Raw genomic sequence first — 13,343 nt, forward strand, 5'->3', positions numbered from 1 at the left:
TTGACCTCCCATTATGTTACAGAGTCACAGTAACAGAAATGGCCTAGATATGGCACAAAATCAGACATATTGACCAGAGGAATAGAATAGAGGGCCCAGAGACAAACCTCTACAACTAGAGCCACCTGATTTTTAATAAAGACACCAGACACATGACTCACAGAAAACACATCAAAGAGGCTGTTAACAAATGTTAATGAATGATGTTGGGGAAATTGGGTTTTCCACACGTGGAAGAATGAAAAGAGACCGTTACCTCTCACCCTGTACTGAAAGCAATTCAAAGCAGACCAAAGACCAAATGTAAGACCTGGAATTTTGCAACTGCTGAAGGAAAAGCTAGGGAAAACACGTCAGCATATAGACACAGACAAGGTCTTTGTGAAAAACAAAACAAAACAAAACAAAAATAAAATAAAATACTACAGAAGTAATCCAAATAATTGACAATTAGGATTATATTAAATTAAAAAGCTTTTTGGATGGCATAAAAAAAAAGAGCAACCAGAGAGAAGAGACAGCTTAAAAGAGGTTCTGAACTTGTGGGTTGCAACCCCTTTTGGGGGAGGGGCAGATACCCTACATATAGAATATTTACATTACAATTCATAACTAGCAAAATTATGAAGTATCAAGAAAATAATTTTATGGTTAGAGGTGACCGCAACGAGAGGAACTGTATTAAAGGGTCACAGCATTAGGAAGGTTGAGAACTAGTGGCCTCAAGAGTGGGAGAAAAGTCTTTTCCAATTGCTCATCAGATGGGAGGTGAATACACAGAGCATGTGAATAAATGCCAAGTCCGTGCAGTTTGAATTGCTATACAGCGAAGGAGTAGGGAGGGGGTGGGACCTCACATTAAGTTCAGCTGGTCTTTTCTCTCTCCTGCTTGTCTGAGGTTCCGTTGGCTTTGAAATGGCTGGTAGTAAGGCTGGGAAGGATTCTACAAAGGTCAGGACTAAGATGATTTTCACCTGTCATGATCTGGCTCACAGGTCATGTTTTGTGACACTTGAAATCTGGGTCAGCCACACTGTGGGATCAAATGCTGCAGAGACCCATGCAGCTGCCCCGGTGTGGCCCACTGTGTGGCCCACCGACGCCCTGGCAGGAAACATCAGAAGTCTTAAAAATGTGTTAACTGCACATCACTTGCAACTTGGTTTTCCCGGAGATGAAGAATTGGACTCTCATCGGTGAGACACTTGCTGCTGATGACATCATCCCACACCCACAGGTCTCTACTGGGAAGAAAGGACAACAGAAGACTGTGAAAGAGTGGCTGTGTGTGGTCTATTTTAAAACTTTTTAGTTTTAAAAATCTGTGTGTGGGTATATGCATGCAAGTGAAGGTGTCTGTGGAGGCCAGAAAGAGGGTGCCTGGTCCCCTGGAGGTGGAGTTACAGGCAGCTGTGAGTTGTCTGACAGTGGGTGCCGGGATCTAAAGCCACAACCTCTGCAGGAGTGGTACTTGCTCTTAACAGCTGAGACATCGCTCCAGCCACAGGCCTCTAAATATTCTTACACACTAGTCAGTGTCAGTGATTTCAGTGGACTATAATATCTGTGACAAATAAAGTTTGTGGAAAGGGGGAGAAGAAAGAATAGAAACAACCCAGACAAACAAAACTAATCCCCACAGGTTTGCACCGTTGTGTTTCTGTTTGAGCAAGGTAGAAGTTTAATTAGCTTTTCAGTTAAATCTGGTGTTTGAGTCTTCACCATATTTAAGCATTTCTGTGGTTTCAGTTCTGAGGCAGTTGGTTTTGACTGAGTCAGATGTTTTTGGTGGTGGTTTTAGACCGGTGTGGGTTTTGTGACCCAGAAGTTAGAGTAACACACATTTGGTTTTGTGTGAGCATTATGTTCACTCTGATGGATAAACTCAACAGAGCTCATTTACCCCACCCAAACCAAGCAAGCAAAGGAACAAAGGCCAACCAACCAACCAACCAACCACCAACAAAAAGGCCTGACTACACATAGAATCCACCAATAATAATCAACCAATTAATTAATCTACCAGTAGGCTAAGAATTGAATAAGCTGTTGCAAAAATAATGAATACACAGGCTGAAAAATGTTTGAAAAAGAGTTCCTTGGCCACCAGAGAAATACAAATTAAAATTGCCTTGAGAAAAAAAAAATGACAGCAAATGCTGTTAGGAATATAGGGAAGAGGAGCCCTTGTACATCGCAGTGGAGAATGTAACTTTGTGTAGCTGCTAATGAAATCAGCATGGAGGTTCCCCCAAAGCCATGCATGCAACTACCGTTTATCCCAGATATACTACTCTTGGGTATGTGCTCAGAAATTTTTTTAAGTCTGCATACTTCAGAGATACGTGCACACCCGTCTATAGCTGGACTTTTCACAGTAGCCAGGAAGTGCAAGCAGCCTAGATGTCTATCAATAGATGAATGGAGGAAGAAAATGTGATATATTATACCGATAAGTTATTTCTCCCCTCACCTCTGCAGTCACCTAGCTGCTGATGCTGCCACTGCTTACCACCCGGCCAGGCCACGAATGGGCAGGAAGGAGGTGGGAGGTGGGTGGGGCTAGGCAGCACCTGGAACCTGGTGTGTTGCCATGCCTCAGCAGGTTAGATCAGTGGCTTGGTTGGGGCAGTTGCTGAAGCTGTGTTGTAGTGAAAGAGGAGGGGAAGCGTGGGGAGAGTGGTGTTCCTCAAAAAATTGGACATAGGAAGTTCATTCCAACTTGGATAAATTTTTGTTTTATGTACAGTAGCATTCATTTTCCCAGGCTTTGCCAGAGATCTGGGACTATGAAAATGGCATCTGGGATCTAATGGTTTATATGGATGTGGTAACTTCAGATCAGATGTCTTTGTATCAAAGGTTTCCCCCAAACAAAGGTCTGGTCTTTGTTCATGAATGGGGCTAACTTTGGAGCAGCCATGACTCAACAGAGGAAGCCCAGAGGGCCCTGGACCAGGAAGATCAGGCAGTAGCTGGGATTGGGTACTCATGATGGAGTCCAAGGAAATGACGTGCAGCGGGGAAGGATAGGGGGAAAGAAGTGGTCCCCACATTGCTGGGAAACACCCCAGTCACCAGCTCGGGACTCAAGTTCTCCCAGGTTTTGGCACTGATCAGTTATTTCTCTGCCAATGAAATGAACCAATTCAAGCCAGATTAGATTATATTAAACACAGGTTTATTGGGAAGCTGATCTTGGATGAGTTTACTGGCCATGAGAGTCACCATGGGAAGGAAGAGAGAGGGGAGGGGGGAAGAGAAAGTGAGAAAGAACATGTAGGGAGAGAAGGAGAGAGAAAGAGTCAGAGAGAGACAGAGAGAGAATGAATGAACAGAGAAGACCAAAGTGTCTGGATTATATGGGGAAGAGCCGCTGGGGGAAGGGCAGCCCAGTCTGAGGGCTGGAAAGTTCAGGGCTGGGGGCAGGGTATGCTAGGTAGGGACTGAGGGATGCTGGGAGACCCTGAAGGCCAGGTCTACTTTGGCATGTAAACTATGCACTTCAGCCCCTTGCCCCAAGGTCTGAAGCTAACATATACATTAGAATTTTATTCAGCCATGAAGAAGATCGAAACCATGACATTGACAGGAAAATGGGTGGAATCAGAAACCAGTATGTTAAAGCGAAATAAGGTAGACTCAGATAAATACTGTGTATTATTGCCTATTTAAACGTAAAAACGATACAGGGTGTACCTATAGGTATATGTGTGCACATGTGCATGCATATGTGTTTGTGTGAGTGTGCACAGCATGCAGTTCCACCACAAAGGTGATTGTGGGAGGGGAAGAAGAAAGTAATGGAACACACATGCCAGGAAAGAAAGATGGAACAAAGAGGAAAAAGCCTATGGGGAAAGGGAGGGGACCAGCCAGAGCAGGTCAGGACACACAGGGGAGGGAAGTCAGGGTGTGGGGAGGAGGAGGCAGGGGTCCAGCCAGAGCAAGTCAGGGCACACAGGGGAGGAAAGTCAGGGGGTGGGGAGGGCGAGGCAGGGGACCAGCTAGAGTGGGTCAGGGCACACAGGGGAGAGAAGTTGGGTGGTGGAGGGAGGGGGATGAGTGAGAACAAAGTATAAAGACACCTGTACAGAAATGCCATAATAAAACACAGTACTCTGTACACCAATCTAAAACGGAATACAAAGAAAGGAGCCTGGCATGGGAGGGGTGACTTTGGTCATGGACACTGACATGGGGTGCCTTAGGTATATTTAGCAGTGTGTCTACATGATGAACTTAGTAAGAGTTGCATTTGGGAGAGACTTTTGGAAGCCACTGATGTATAAATGAGAGTCCAGTTCAAGATTGTAGACAGGATTCTGCAGGGAAGGTGCTGCAATTGATCAGGAAGTCCTTTGAGGATTTCAAACACTTGAAGCATGGCAGGGAGCAGAGACTGCAACAAGCCCTGGAAATGCTCCAGAGAGCGGTGGGGTGGGGGCTTCAGTTTTCTCCCTGAAGCTGAGGGGAAGTGGATTTCAGCAGCAAGCCTGCTCATCTCTGGTAGATGACCTTGAGGGTAGAAGAGAGATCACAAAGACTGTGCAGCCCTAAGGTCTCTGGGAAGCTGGGGGAGTTGCTTTTAGAAGTGGCTGGGTAGGAGTGGATCAAAGACTCGAGAGAGTAGTCAGTAGAGAGCCTGAATAGACAGTTCTTCAACAGGAGTCACAGGTAGAGTCTGAGGCAGCAGATCCTGTGGGGTGGGGAGATGCCTTGCAGGGCAGGGCGGGAGGGACTGTTTTGAAATAGAATAACTGGAGTGTTTCAGTGCTGCAAGGGAATTGCAGTGCCTAGAGGTCTTGAAGCTCTGAGGAACAGCAGTCTGCAGCATGGTTGCTAAGGACCAAAAGGGATGGGACTCAGAAATCACTTGGTGGGAGACAGGGGAGGCCCTAGATAAACTTCTCCAACAGGAGAGGGACAGGCAAGGCAGGCCGAGCTGAGTCTTAGGTTTGCAGTGAGGAGAATCACTCATTTAATGGTTTTATGTAAAAGTCCATCATAGTTTTAAATTTTGTGGTCGCTTAACGAATTGCTAATAAACATTTGAGACACTGAAGTGTATGTTTTCTATAGAGAGTGCCTGGTTTGAATCCAGAGTGTATATTTTCTAACCTTATGGTTTTGTGTCTTTTAACTGGTTTTTATTTTTACTCTTGGCCTCTGTTTTCCCTTTCTGGGGGAACAAATATTATTAGAATAAACAGCTCCCATCAAGGGGATGGGAAGGGCTTGAGAGGTGGAGAGTCCTCTCTTGAGTCTTCATAAAATTAAGTGAGTGCATCTATATAGTATCAACACGGGCTTGGGTGGTCAGTGTGCTTTTCCATTGGTTAGCCAGCAAGGATAGACATGGCGGTAGCCAGCCGCTCCCCTGCACCCACGCTACCCTGTGGGAGAGGACGGTAACACAAGCCTTTTGTGCAGATGAAGCACCACGGTTCAGGGATTATGTGACTTGTCTGGTGCTCCACAGCTGATGAGAAGCAAAATCCGGATCTCCAGTCAGACCTGTCCGGCTTCACCTGCTCCTTGGCTAGCTTGGAAGCCAGCTTTCTTGACTCTTTCTTCTGTAGCTCTGCCAAAATGTGAGATTGAAGAATCAGATCCTGTGAAAATGGAAATACATTAAATGCCACAGAGGCCTTCTCTGGCTGGCAGGCTCATCTTCTCTGCCCCATCATGCCCTATCTCTGCCCTTCCCTGCCCCACCCCTGTTCTACCCCTGCCTCACTCCTGTTTCATCCCTGCCCCACCCCTGCCTCATCCCTGCCCCACCCCTGCTCCATCCCTGCCCTACCCCTGCTCTACCCCTGCCCCACTCCTGCTTCATCCCTGCCCCACCCCTGCTTCATCCCTGCCCCACCACTGCTCTACCTCTCTGCCCCACTCCTGCTTCATCCCTGCCCCACCCCTTCCCCACTGCTTCCCCATCCCTGCCCCACCCCTCCCTTCTGTACTCCCTATTTGGGCAATTTCCTCCCTTTCTGACTTTCATTGATTTTTTTTTTTTAAATTTGTGTTAAAATTAAGTGAGTTGAGCCTGAAGGTAGCATGTTTGAGGACAGATGATAAACATTACCTTGCACAGGTAGCAGGGCTGTGTGTTTTCTCCCCTGCACCGGGGAAGTCTGAAGAATGCAGTGGTGGAGCGTCTGTGACTACTGCTTTTTGTTTTGTGGGGGAAGTGTCTTGCCTAGGGTGTCCTGATTCCACAGGGACTCAGGGATTACAGGACTTTGTTATCACACTCAGCTCCTCTCTCCACCCATCTTGTCCCTTCTCCCTTCCTTTCTGTCCAAGAAGAGTGTCACTGCAGTTCAAGCTGGCCTCAGACTTGAACTCTTCCTACCCGGAGAGCTATGGACCACTCTGCACACACTCAGCCCTTGATCCTGTCAGTCTTTGATGGCATTTATGTGTCAGGTTGTTGTAACATGCATGCTTCTCTTAGCCTGTCTATCCTGTGAGGTAACAGGATACTCACCACCTTCAGCTTGTCCCAAACCCATCTTTTCTCTTGTCTAACTGCTGGGATTCTAAAGAGCTTCCCCTGTGATTGTCTAACTTAAGGACGTCCCTATGTTATGCTCCTACCTGGTGCCTTGCATTCAGTCCCAGGTGGCTTACTTTATGAAAATATAACCCCTGAGAACATAATCAGACTATGTGAAGAGCATGCAGTTCTGTAGAGGGAAGCTGTTACCCATGGTTTAAAAAAACCAATTGGAATAATAACAAGGTCTCATTGTGTTGTTTTTTTTTGAGGGGAGAGGGGATTAAGATAACATCTTTGCCAAATAAAACAGGATGCTACCATGAACTTACTGTACTCTTCATGATTTGGAAGGATAGCTTGAGGGTCTCTGTGACCTGTTTAGTCTGCTCTTGTTTTCACTGTCCCACCATGCAGGGGAGGGAGGGCTGGCTTTCTTGTAGAAAAGAGAACCTCTGTTTTGACTTCTGGAAAGTTGGTTCTGGTGAGTCCCTGCTTTTGTGTTTTCGATTTTATAGCATTAGTGAAGTGTAATTTCCACCCTATGAACTCACTCCCAACACGTGTTGATTTCTACTGAATGTATGTAGAGTCGTACAACCATGACGGCAATCTATGAATTCCATGATCTTGCCTACACTGTCCCTTGCTTGTCCCTTCAGGCCCACACATCCTACAGGCTGCTTCAGGCCTCTTTAGCATTGGCATTTCTGTACATATAGGATGATATTCTGGGCAGTATTTTAGTTTTTGTTTTCTAGTTGTAACATGTATTGGCAGGTTGATGCCTGTATTTCTGAACTGTATTCCATTGTGTGTAGAACCACTTCTTTATATATTCACTAGATTTTGGACACATCTTTTATTTATGTTTGGTGGCATTATATGAAAAATATTGCTATTTCTGGACTGTATTCATATAATAGATATTTCCATTTTCTTCAGCTAGAGTTCTAAGATAATGGCATTAAGTTGTCATATGTTTATGTTATACATATAATAGTTATGACTATAATGTATAACTTTTCCAAGGTGCCTGTTCCATTTTTATATTCTTACTAGCAATGCATGAGCCTCCCTTTTCTCTAAGTCCTAATGAGCACTTGCTGTGGTTTTCATGGTAGCCATTCCAGTAGATGTGCACTGGTGTTGTGGTTTAGATATTGCCATGGTTAGTGTTCTAGTGCTATTGAGAAGCACCATGATGGTACAACTCTAATGAAAGAAAGCATTTAATTGGGGGCATGCTTACACTTTCAGGCAGCCAGTCCATTATCATCATGGCTAGGAGTATGGTGGCATGGTTGGTGCTAAAACAGCAGCTGACCTGAAAACAGAGAGGAGGGGAGAACAGGGGAGACCGGCCCTGGTATGGGCTTTTAAAACCTCAAAGCCCACCCCCAGATACGTACTTCCTCCAGCAAGGGCACACCTACTCAAACAAGGCCACACCTCCTGGTCCTTCCCAAATAATACCACTCCTTAGTGACTAAGAATTCAAATATATGAACCCATGGGGCTATTTTTATGGAAACTACCACAGATACGCATATCCATTTAAAATTTGATTATGCTTTAAATTGAATTCTTAAAGGATTTTATATATTTTGCATATAAACCCTTTATAAAACATATGACATATTTCTCTCATGCTATATTTTGAACTTTATATTTTCTTAAATTGTTAGTCGCAAAAAGATTTTCTAATTATTTTAGATTTAATTATTATAAACTCTGTGTGTGTGTGTGTGTGTGTGTGTGTGTGTCTATGTGCACATGTGCACAGGTGCCAGGAGAAAAAAGAAGAAGGTGTTGGATGCCTGGCACTGGAGTTAGAGGCCATCATGACCAACTTCTACACATGGGTACTGAGAACCCAATCCAGGTTTTCAAAAGAAGCAGTGTGTGTGCTTTTGACCACTGAGTCCTCTCTCCAACCCCAAGATTTTTAAATTTAATGAGTTATCTTTACTGTATTGTTTGTTCGCCTTTATGATTCACAGCACTAGTGATACTTCTAAGAGCTTTCTAATTGGACCAAAGTAACTTGCCATTTTCTTCTATGCTTGTTTGTAGAGGTATGGGTTCAAATTCTGTCTAGGTCCCTCTGATTTATATATCATTGCCATATTATTCCAGCACCATTTGGGATTGGGGGGGGCGTGTAGAAAACCTTCTGTTCTTTCCTTTTGTTTGCACCTTGTTGAGAAGTGTCTGGTTTGGTTGAGAAGTGTCTGGCCGTGAATGCCAGGTGCCCCCAGGCCTGTACTATTTGTTTATAAGACACTTCTCATACTAACTCTAAGCGGCCTTGGTTGTTACAGCTCTGTAGAATGTTTGAAATCAGTTAGGATGAACATCGTTTGAGAAGATTATTTTTATTTTATGCAGAAGAGTGTGTTCCCTATATGTGTGGACACTGTATACCTTCCCATTTATTTTATCAGACTTCTTCTTTCATCGATGTTTTATATGTGGCTTTGGGCACGTTTGTATTTTCAGTATGTGTGTGCAGTGCCTGCAGAGACCAGAAGAGAGTGTTGGACCTCTTAGAACTAAAGTTGGCAGAGGTTATGAGACACCATGTGGGAGCTAGGAATCATTATTACTGGGTCTTCTGCAAGAGCAGCGAGTGCTTTTAACTGCTGAGCCATCTCTCCAGTCATCAATGACATTTTTAAATTATGTTTTTTCATTTCTTTTGGTTCTTTTCTTTTCATGTGTGTTAAAATTAATTTCTTTCCATCTACTTAAAAAGCCTGGTGGTATTTTGATTGTGTGTGTTCTGAATTTTATCAATTTGGGGAGAATGAATTGATCTTTTATTAACATCGAATCTACCCGTTCATGAACACAGTATATCTTCCCATTTATTTGATCCTATTACTTCTTTCATTCATGTTTTATATGTGTTGTCAGATTCCCGGAGAAGCACTAGGTTTTGTGGTGTGCTACTGTAATGATGCTTTAAAAATTCAGTTCATATCATGTCTTTTATCAGGATTTATCAACTTCTGCTCAAACTCTGACATGGAATATTGAATTTGTCAAGATACTGGGTTATTGCCTAATAAAAGAGAATATATGGTCCCTAACATTTTAAAAATACTTTCCAAGATATGAAGGGACTAACCACTTTTCTTTCTTTGGCTCAGTGACGAGTGAGTTGTTCTCTGGTTAGACTATCCTGATGTGTGTTCAGAGATGCAGGCCGACTGTAATGTAATACTGTGATGCTTAAAGAGCATGCATAGGACCAAATTGCTCCTTCCTCTCCAGGTGTCACAACATCCCTGGAAGTGTCCGAGAGCCCAGGCAGTGTCCAAGTGGCCCGGGGCCAGACAGCAGTCCTGCCCTGCGCCTTCTCCACCAGTGCTGCCCTCCTGAACCTCAATGTCATTTGGATGGTCATTCCCCTCTCCAATGCAAACCAGCCTGAACAGGTACTTCTGTTCTACCTCTAAAACTATGGATCCCTTCAGAGGAGATAGGGAGGAAAGCATCATGGGGATGTGTTTGATTTTTAGTGTAAGGTGACAGGGTCAGTGTGCCCTCCCCCACTGCATTATTACTAAATATTCTGATAAGGCCATCCTCCTCTAATAAGGATATCTTCATCATCCCTCTCAATAGCAGATGCTAAAGAGATTCTTCTGAGGGCTTTGTGTAGGATGACCTTCAAGTATTAAAAAGAAAACACTGCTGAAAGGCAAGTACTAAGATTGAAAAAAGTCAGGTCTATTCTTTCAGGAAGAGATTGGCATTAACTTGGGTGGCTTAGAATGTTCTCTCTAAAAAGAGCGATGATAGTAAGAAACCTTAGGCAGCTGGGAGGAGGGTATCTTCCACACTGGGTGGAGCTTGAACATAAGACCTCAAAGCCCACCCCCATAGTGATTCACTTCCTCTAACAAGGCCACACCTCCTGACAGTGTTACTTCCCATGGGTCAAGCATATTCAAATCACCACAGTGGGCTCAGACTCCCATACAAATGAGAGTGCACCACCCAGAAGGACACACGTGAAAATGGAAGGTGCCCCCAGAAATCTCCATCAGTTATAGAAAATAAATTAATAATCTCGGATAGCTACTATAAAATTAATGAATTGTAGTAAGCATCAGTCTTTTTATAAAGATGACATTCATTTTTTTGAAGATCTTCTGATTCTATTTTAATAGTTAATGTATTTAGTGAAATAACATTTCTGGTACAAAATTCAATACAAACTTCTTTAAAATCTATTAATTTTTTTAATATATTATTTGAAAATTATATACATGGATACAGTATATGTCTCCAAACCATGGAACTTTTGCAGTAGACTAAATTTTTGAGATCGTCTGTTAAATCCCACCATTTCAATCTTCAGTGATGGGGGTTAAAATTAAAATAAGAAAAAACTGTTAAGGTTTCTCACACATGCACAGGAAGGTCCTCATTTTTAGCCCACATAAAGGGCTTTCTGCTGTATTATATGCTGAGTCTTCCCCCAAGAATAGTTAGTCTGATAAATAGCAATTGGCAAATACAATTGGTAGTGGGCCTGCAAAGCTATCCCTATTATGGCCGTGCTATTCAGCCGGTGAGTGATCTGTCATTCGAGCAATGCCTTTTGAATTTCATTTCACAATTAACATTTTCACCAGCAGAAATATTTATGTGTTGATAGTCTGGTAGCATTAAAGATATTTTCAGATAAACAAAGGAAGGGAAAAAAGATATTCTAACTCTGTGTGTGGGAATTTGGAGTCCTAGCTAGGATGCTCACAGATGGGCTGTCACAAGAAGTTGTCCACAACCCTGAGGAATTAAAAATTCTGTCCTTTGTTATGGGTATATTTGGTTCGGTCTACTAGGTTATGTGCCAAGGAGGGGTTACCATGGTTTATTGATATATTGTTTCCTTTCACAGGTCATTCTTTATCAGGGTGGACAAATGTTTGACGGTGCCCTCCGGTTCCACGGGAGGGTAGGATTTACCGGCACCATGCCTGCTACCAATGTCTCTATCTTCATCAATAACACACAGCTGTCAGATACGGGCACCTACCAGTGCTTGGTGAATAACCTTCCAGACAGAGGGGGCAGAAACATCGGGGTCACTGGCCTCACGGTGTTAGGTGAGTGGCAGGCAAGTCCCACTACCTTGTGCTCTCCACTGTACCACCTGTTCACTTCATTCTGTGCTCCCTCCCTGGGTCTGAGTTCCTTCCCTGCTTGCTTTCTCATGCACAGTGCTCCTCGACTTCTCTATGCTTCCTACATACTCTTCCCATTCTTAAATCTCCAACCACTCTTAAATTGACCATTTGATGCTGTTTTCTGACAGTAAATGGTCAAAAATCACTCTTGGGAATGTAGGGCAGAAGCCACTGTTGCTGTAAAACTCAGTTGTGAATAGTTTGTTGTGAGCAAAAAGTAAAGTTATCAGTCTGAGTTCCTTCCCTGCTTGCTTTCTCATGCACAGTGCTCCTCGACTTCTCTATGCTTCCTACATACTCTTCCCATTCTTAAATCTCCAACCATTCTTAAATTGACCATTTGATGCTGTTTTCTGACAGTGGATTAAATGGTCAAAAATCACTCTTGGGAATGTAGGGCAGAAGCCACTGTTGCTGTGAAACTCAGTTGTGAATAGTTTGTTGTGAGCAAAAAGTAAAGCTATCAGTATGTGTGAGGACAAAGACTACATCTGTGACAGGAAGTGGGGTCACCATAGTTCTCAGCTTGCACCTGTGGCTCTGACATATTTTTACCTTTACTCCTATGTACTCTTAAGGACATCCTTGTTTCTACAGGAAGACAGATTATCACCTTCAAGTAAGATCAGATCTATTTTGGGGCCTTGTCCTTTAAGACCACAGATGAGCAAAGCTAGATTAAAGTTTGTACCCTTTCTATTGTACAGTGTGGGTAGACTCTGCAGCCACGAAAATATGTCCACTGTAGCTGTTTGGAGTCTCCATTCTCATGTCTCTCAGATGGATTCTTTGTAGAAGACACTGCCAAATAGATGCTTGTGGAGAAGGGGTGGATTCTGTACATTTGGGCAAAAGAGGAAGTACTCAGAGAAGGCCCTTGCTTTCCTGCTCAGGTCCCAGCATCTACCTCCATCGTCCTGTCTAGCCCCTGCCTCACCTCCTCTGTCTTCCCATTGAGTTATTTAAAGATACTGATGTTGGGAGATTCTAATGGTTTTCCTCCTTAAGGGAGATTATGCTTAGTCTTTGGTGGCCTGGTGTCCTCCCAGACTTCACACAATTCAGAAAGCTGAGGAACAGGCTAGAGACTTATCTTCTGGAAATAGAATTTGTTGCATTAAAGCTGTATAGAGTTCTATGTACTTTGAGTACAGTATGGAATATTGATAGAAATAGATGCTATTCTGATGTTTATATCTGATAGTTGAGCAACTGGCTTCCCATATCATCCAAGCTTTAAAAAAGTGTGTGTTTGTGTGAGTGTGTATGGGGAAGGGGGGACCAGAACTTTTTATTTTATAGTTAGTGTCACCTCAGAATGATTATTTTAAGTCTTGTTTCCCAGAAGCATAGTGATATTGTTGAATGGAAATAGTCCAGGAGGCTGGCTTACCCCATTACAACAAACAGATCATAGTCAGATACCCACACCCCCTACCCCCTTCTTTTTTGTCTTCTTTCTGCCAGTGAACTACCTTCCCTAACCCCTGTACTCTCTGGTTACTCAACTCTCCTCTCCCACTCCCTCACTACCTGGTTGCTCTGTGTAGCTCTAACTCAGTTTGCACTGCTGGATTCATGTGTTTCTGAAGCAGTGAACTCATTTATTGAGAAGGCTTTAGGATTAAGAACATCAT

At 43.5% G+C, this 13,343-nt stretch overlaps 1 protein-coding gene across 1 annotated transcript in view; it reads left to right on the top strand.

Moving 5' to 3' along the window:
* Window positions 1-13,343, top strand: part of Igsf11 (immunoglobulin superfamily member 11) — a 127,277-nt gene that overhangs the window by 98,580 nt on the left and 15,354 nt on the right. The window contains exons 2-3 of the mRNA XM_021185375.2: window positions 9,782-9,945; window positions 11,418-11,625. Coding sequence (XP_021041034.1) covers window positions 9,782-9,945; window positions 11,418-11,625 — 372 coding nt within the window. The remainder of the gene's footprint in view (window positions 1-9,781; window positions 9,946-11,417; window positions 11,626-13,343) is intronic.

The sequence above is a fragment of the Mus caroli genome, chromosome 16 (assembly GCF_900094665.2).
Source record: "Mus caroli chromosome 16, CAROLI_EIJ_v1.1, whole genome shotgun sequence".
NCBI lineage: Eukaryota > Metazoa > Chordata > Mammalia > Rodentia > Muridae > Mus > Mus caroli.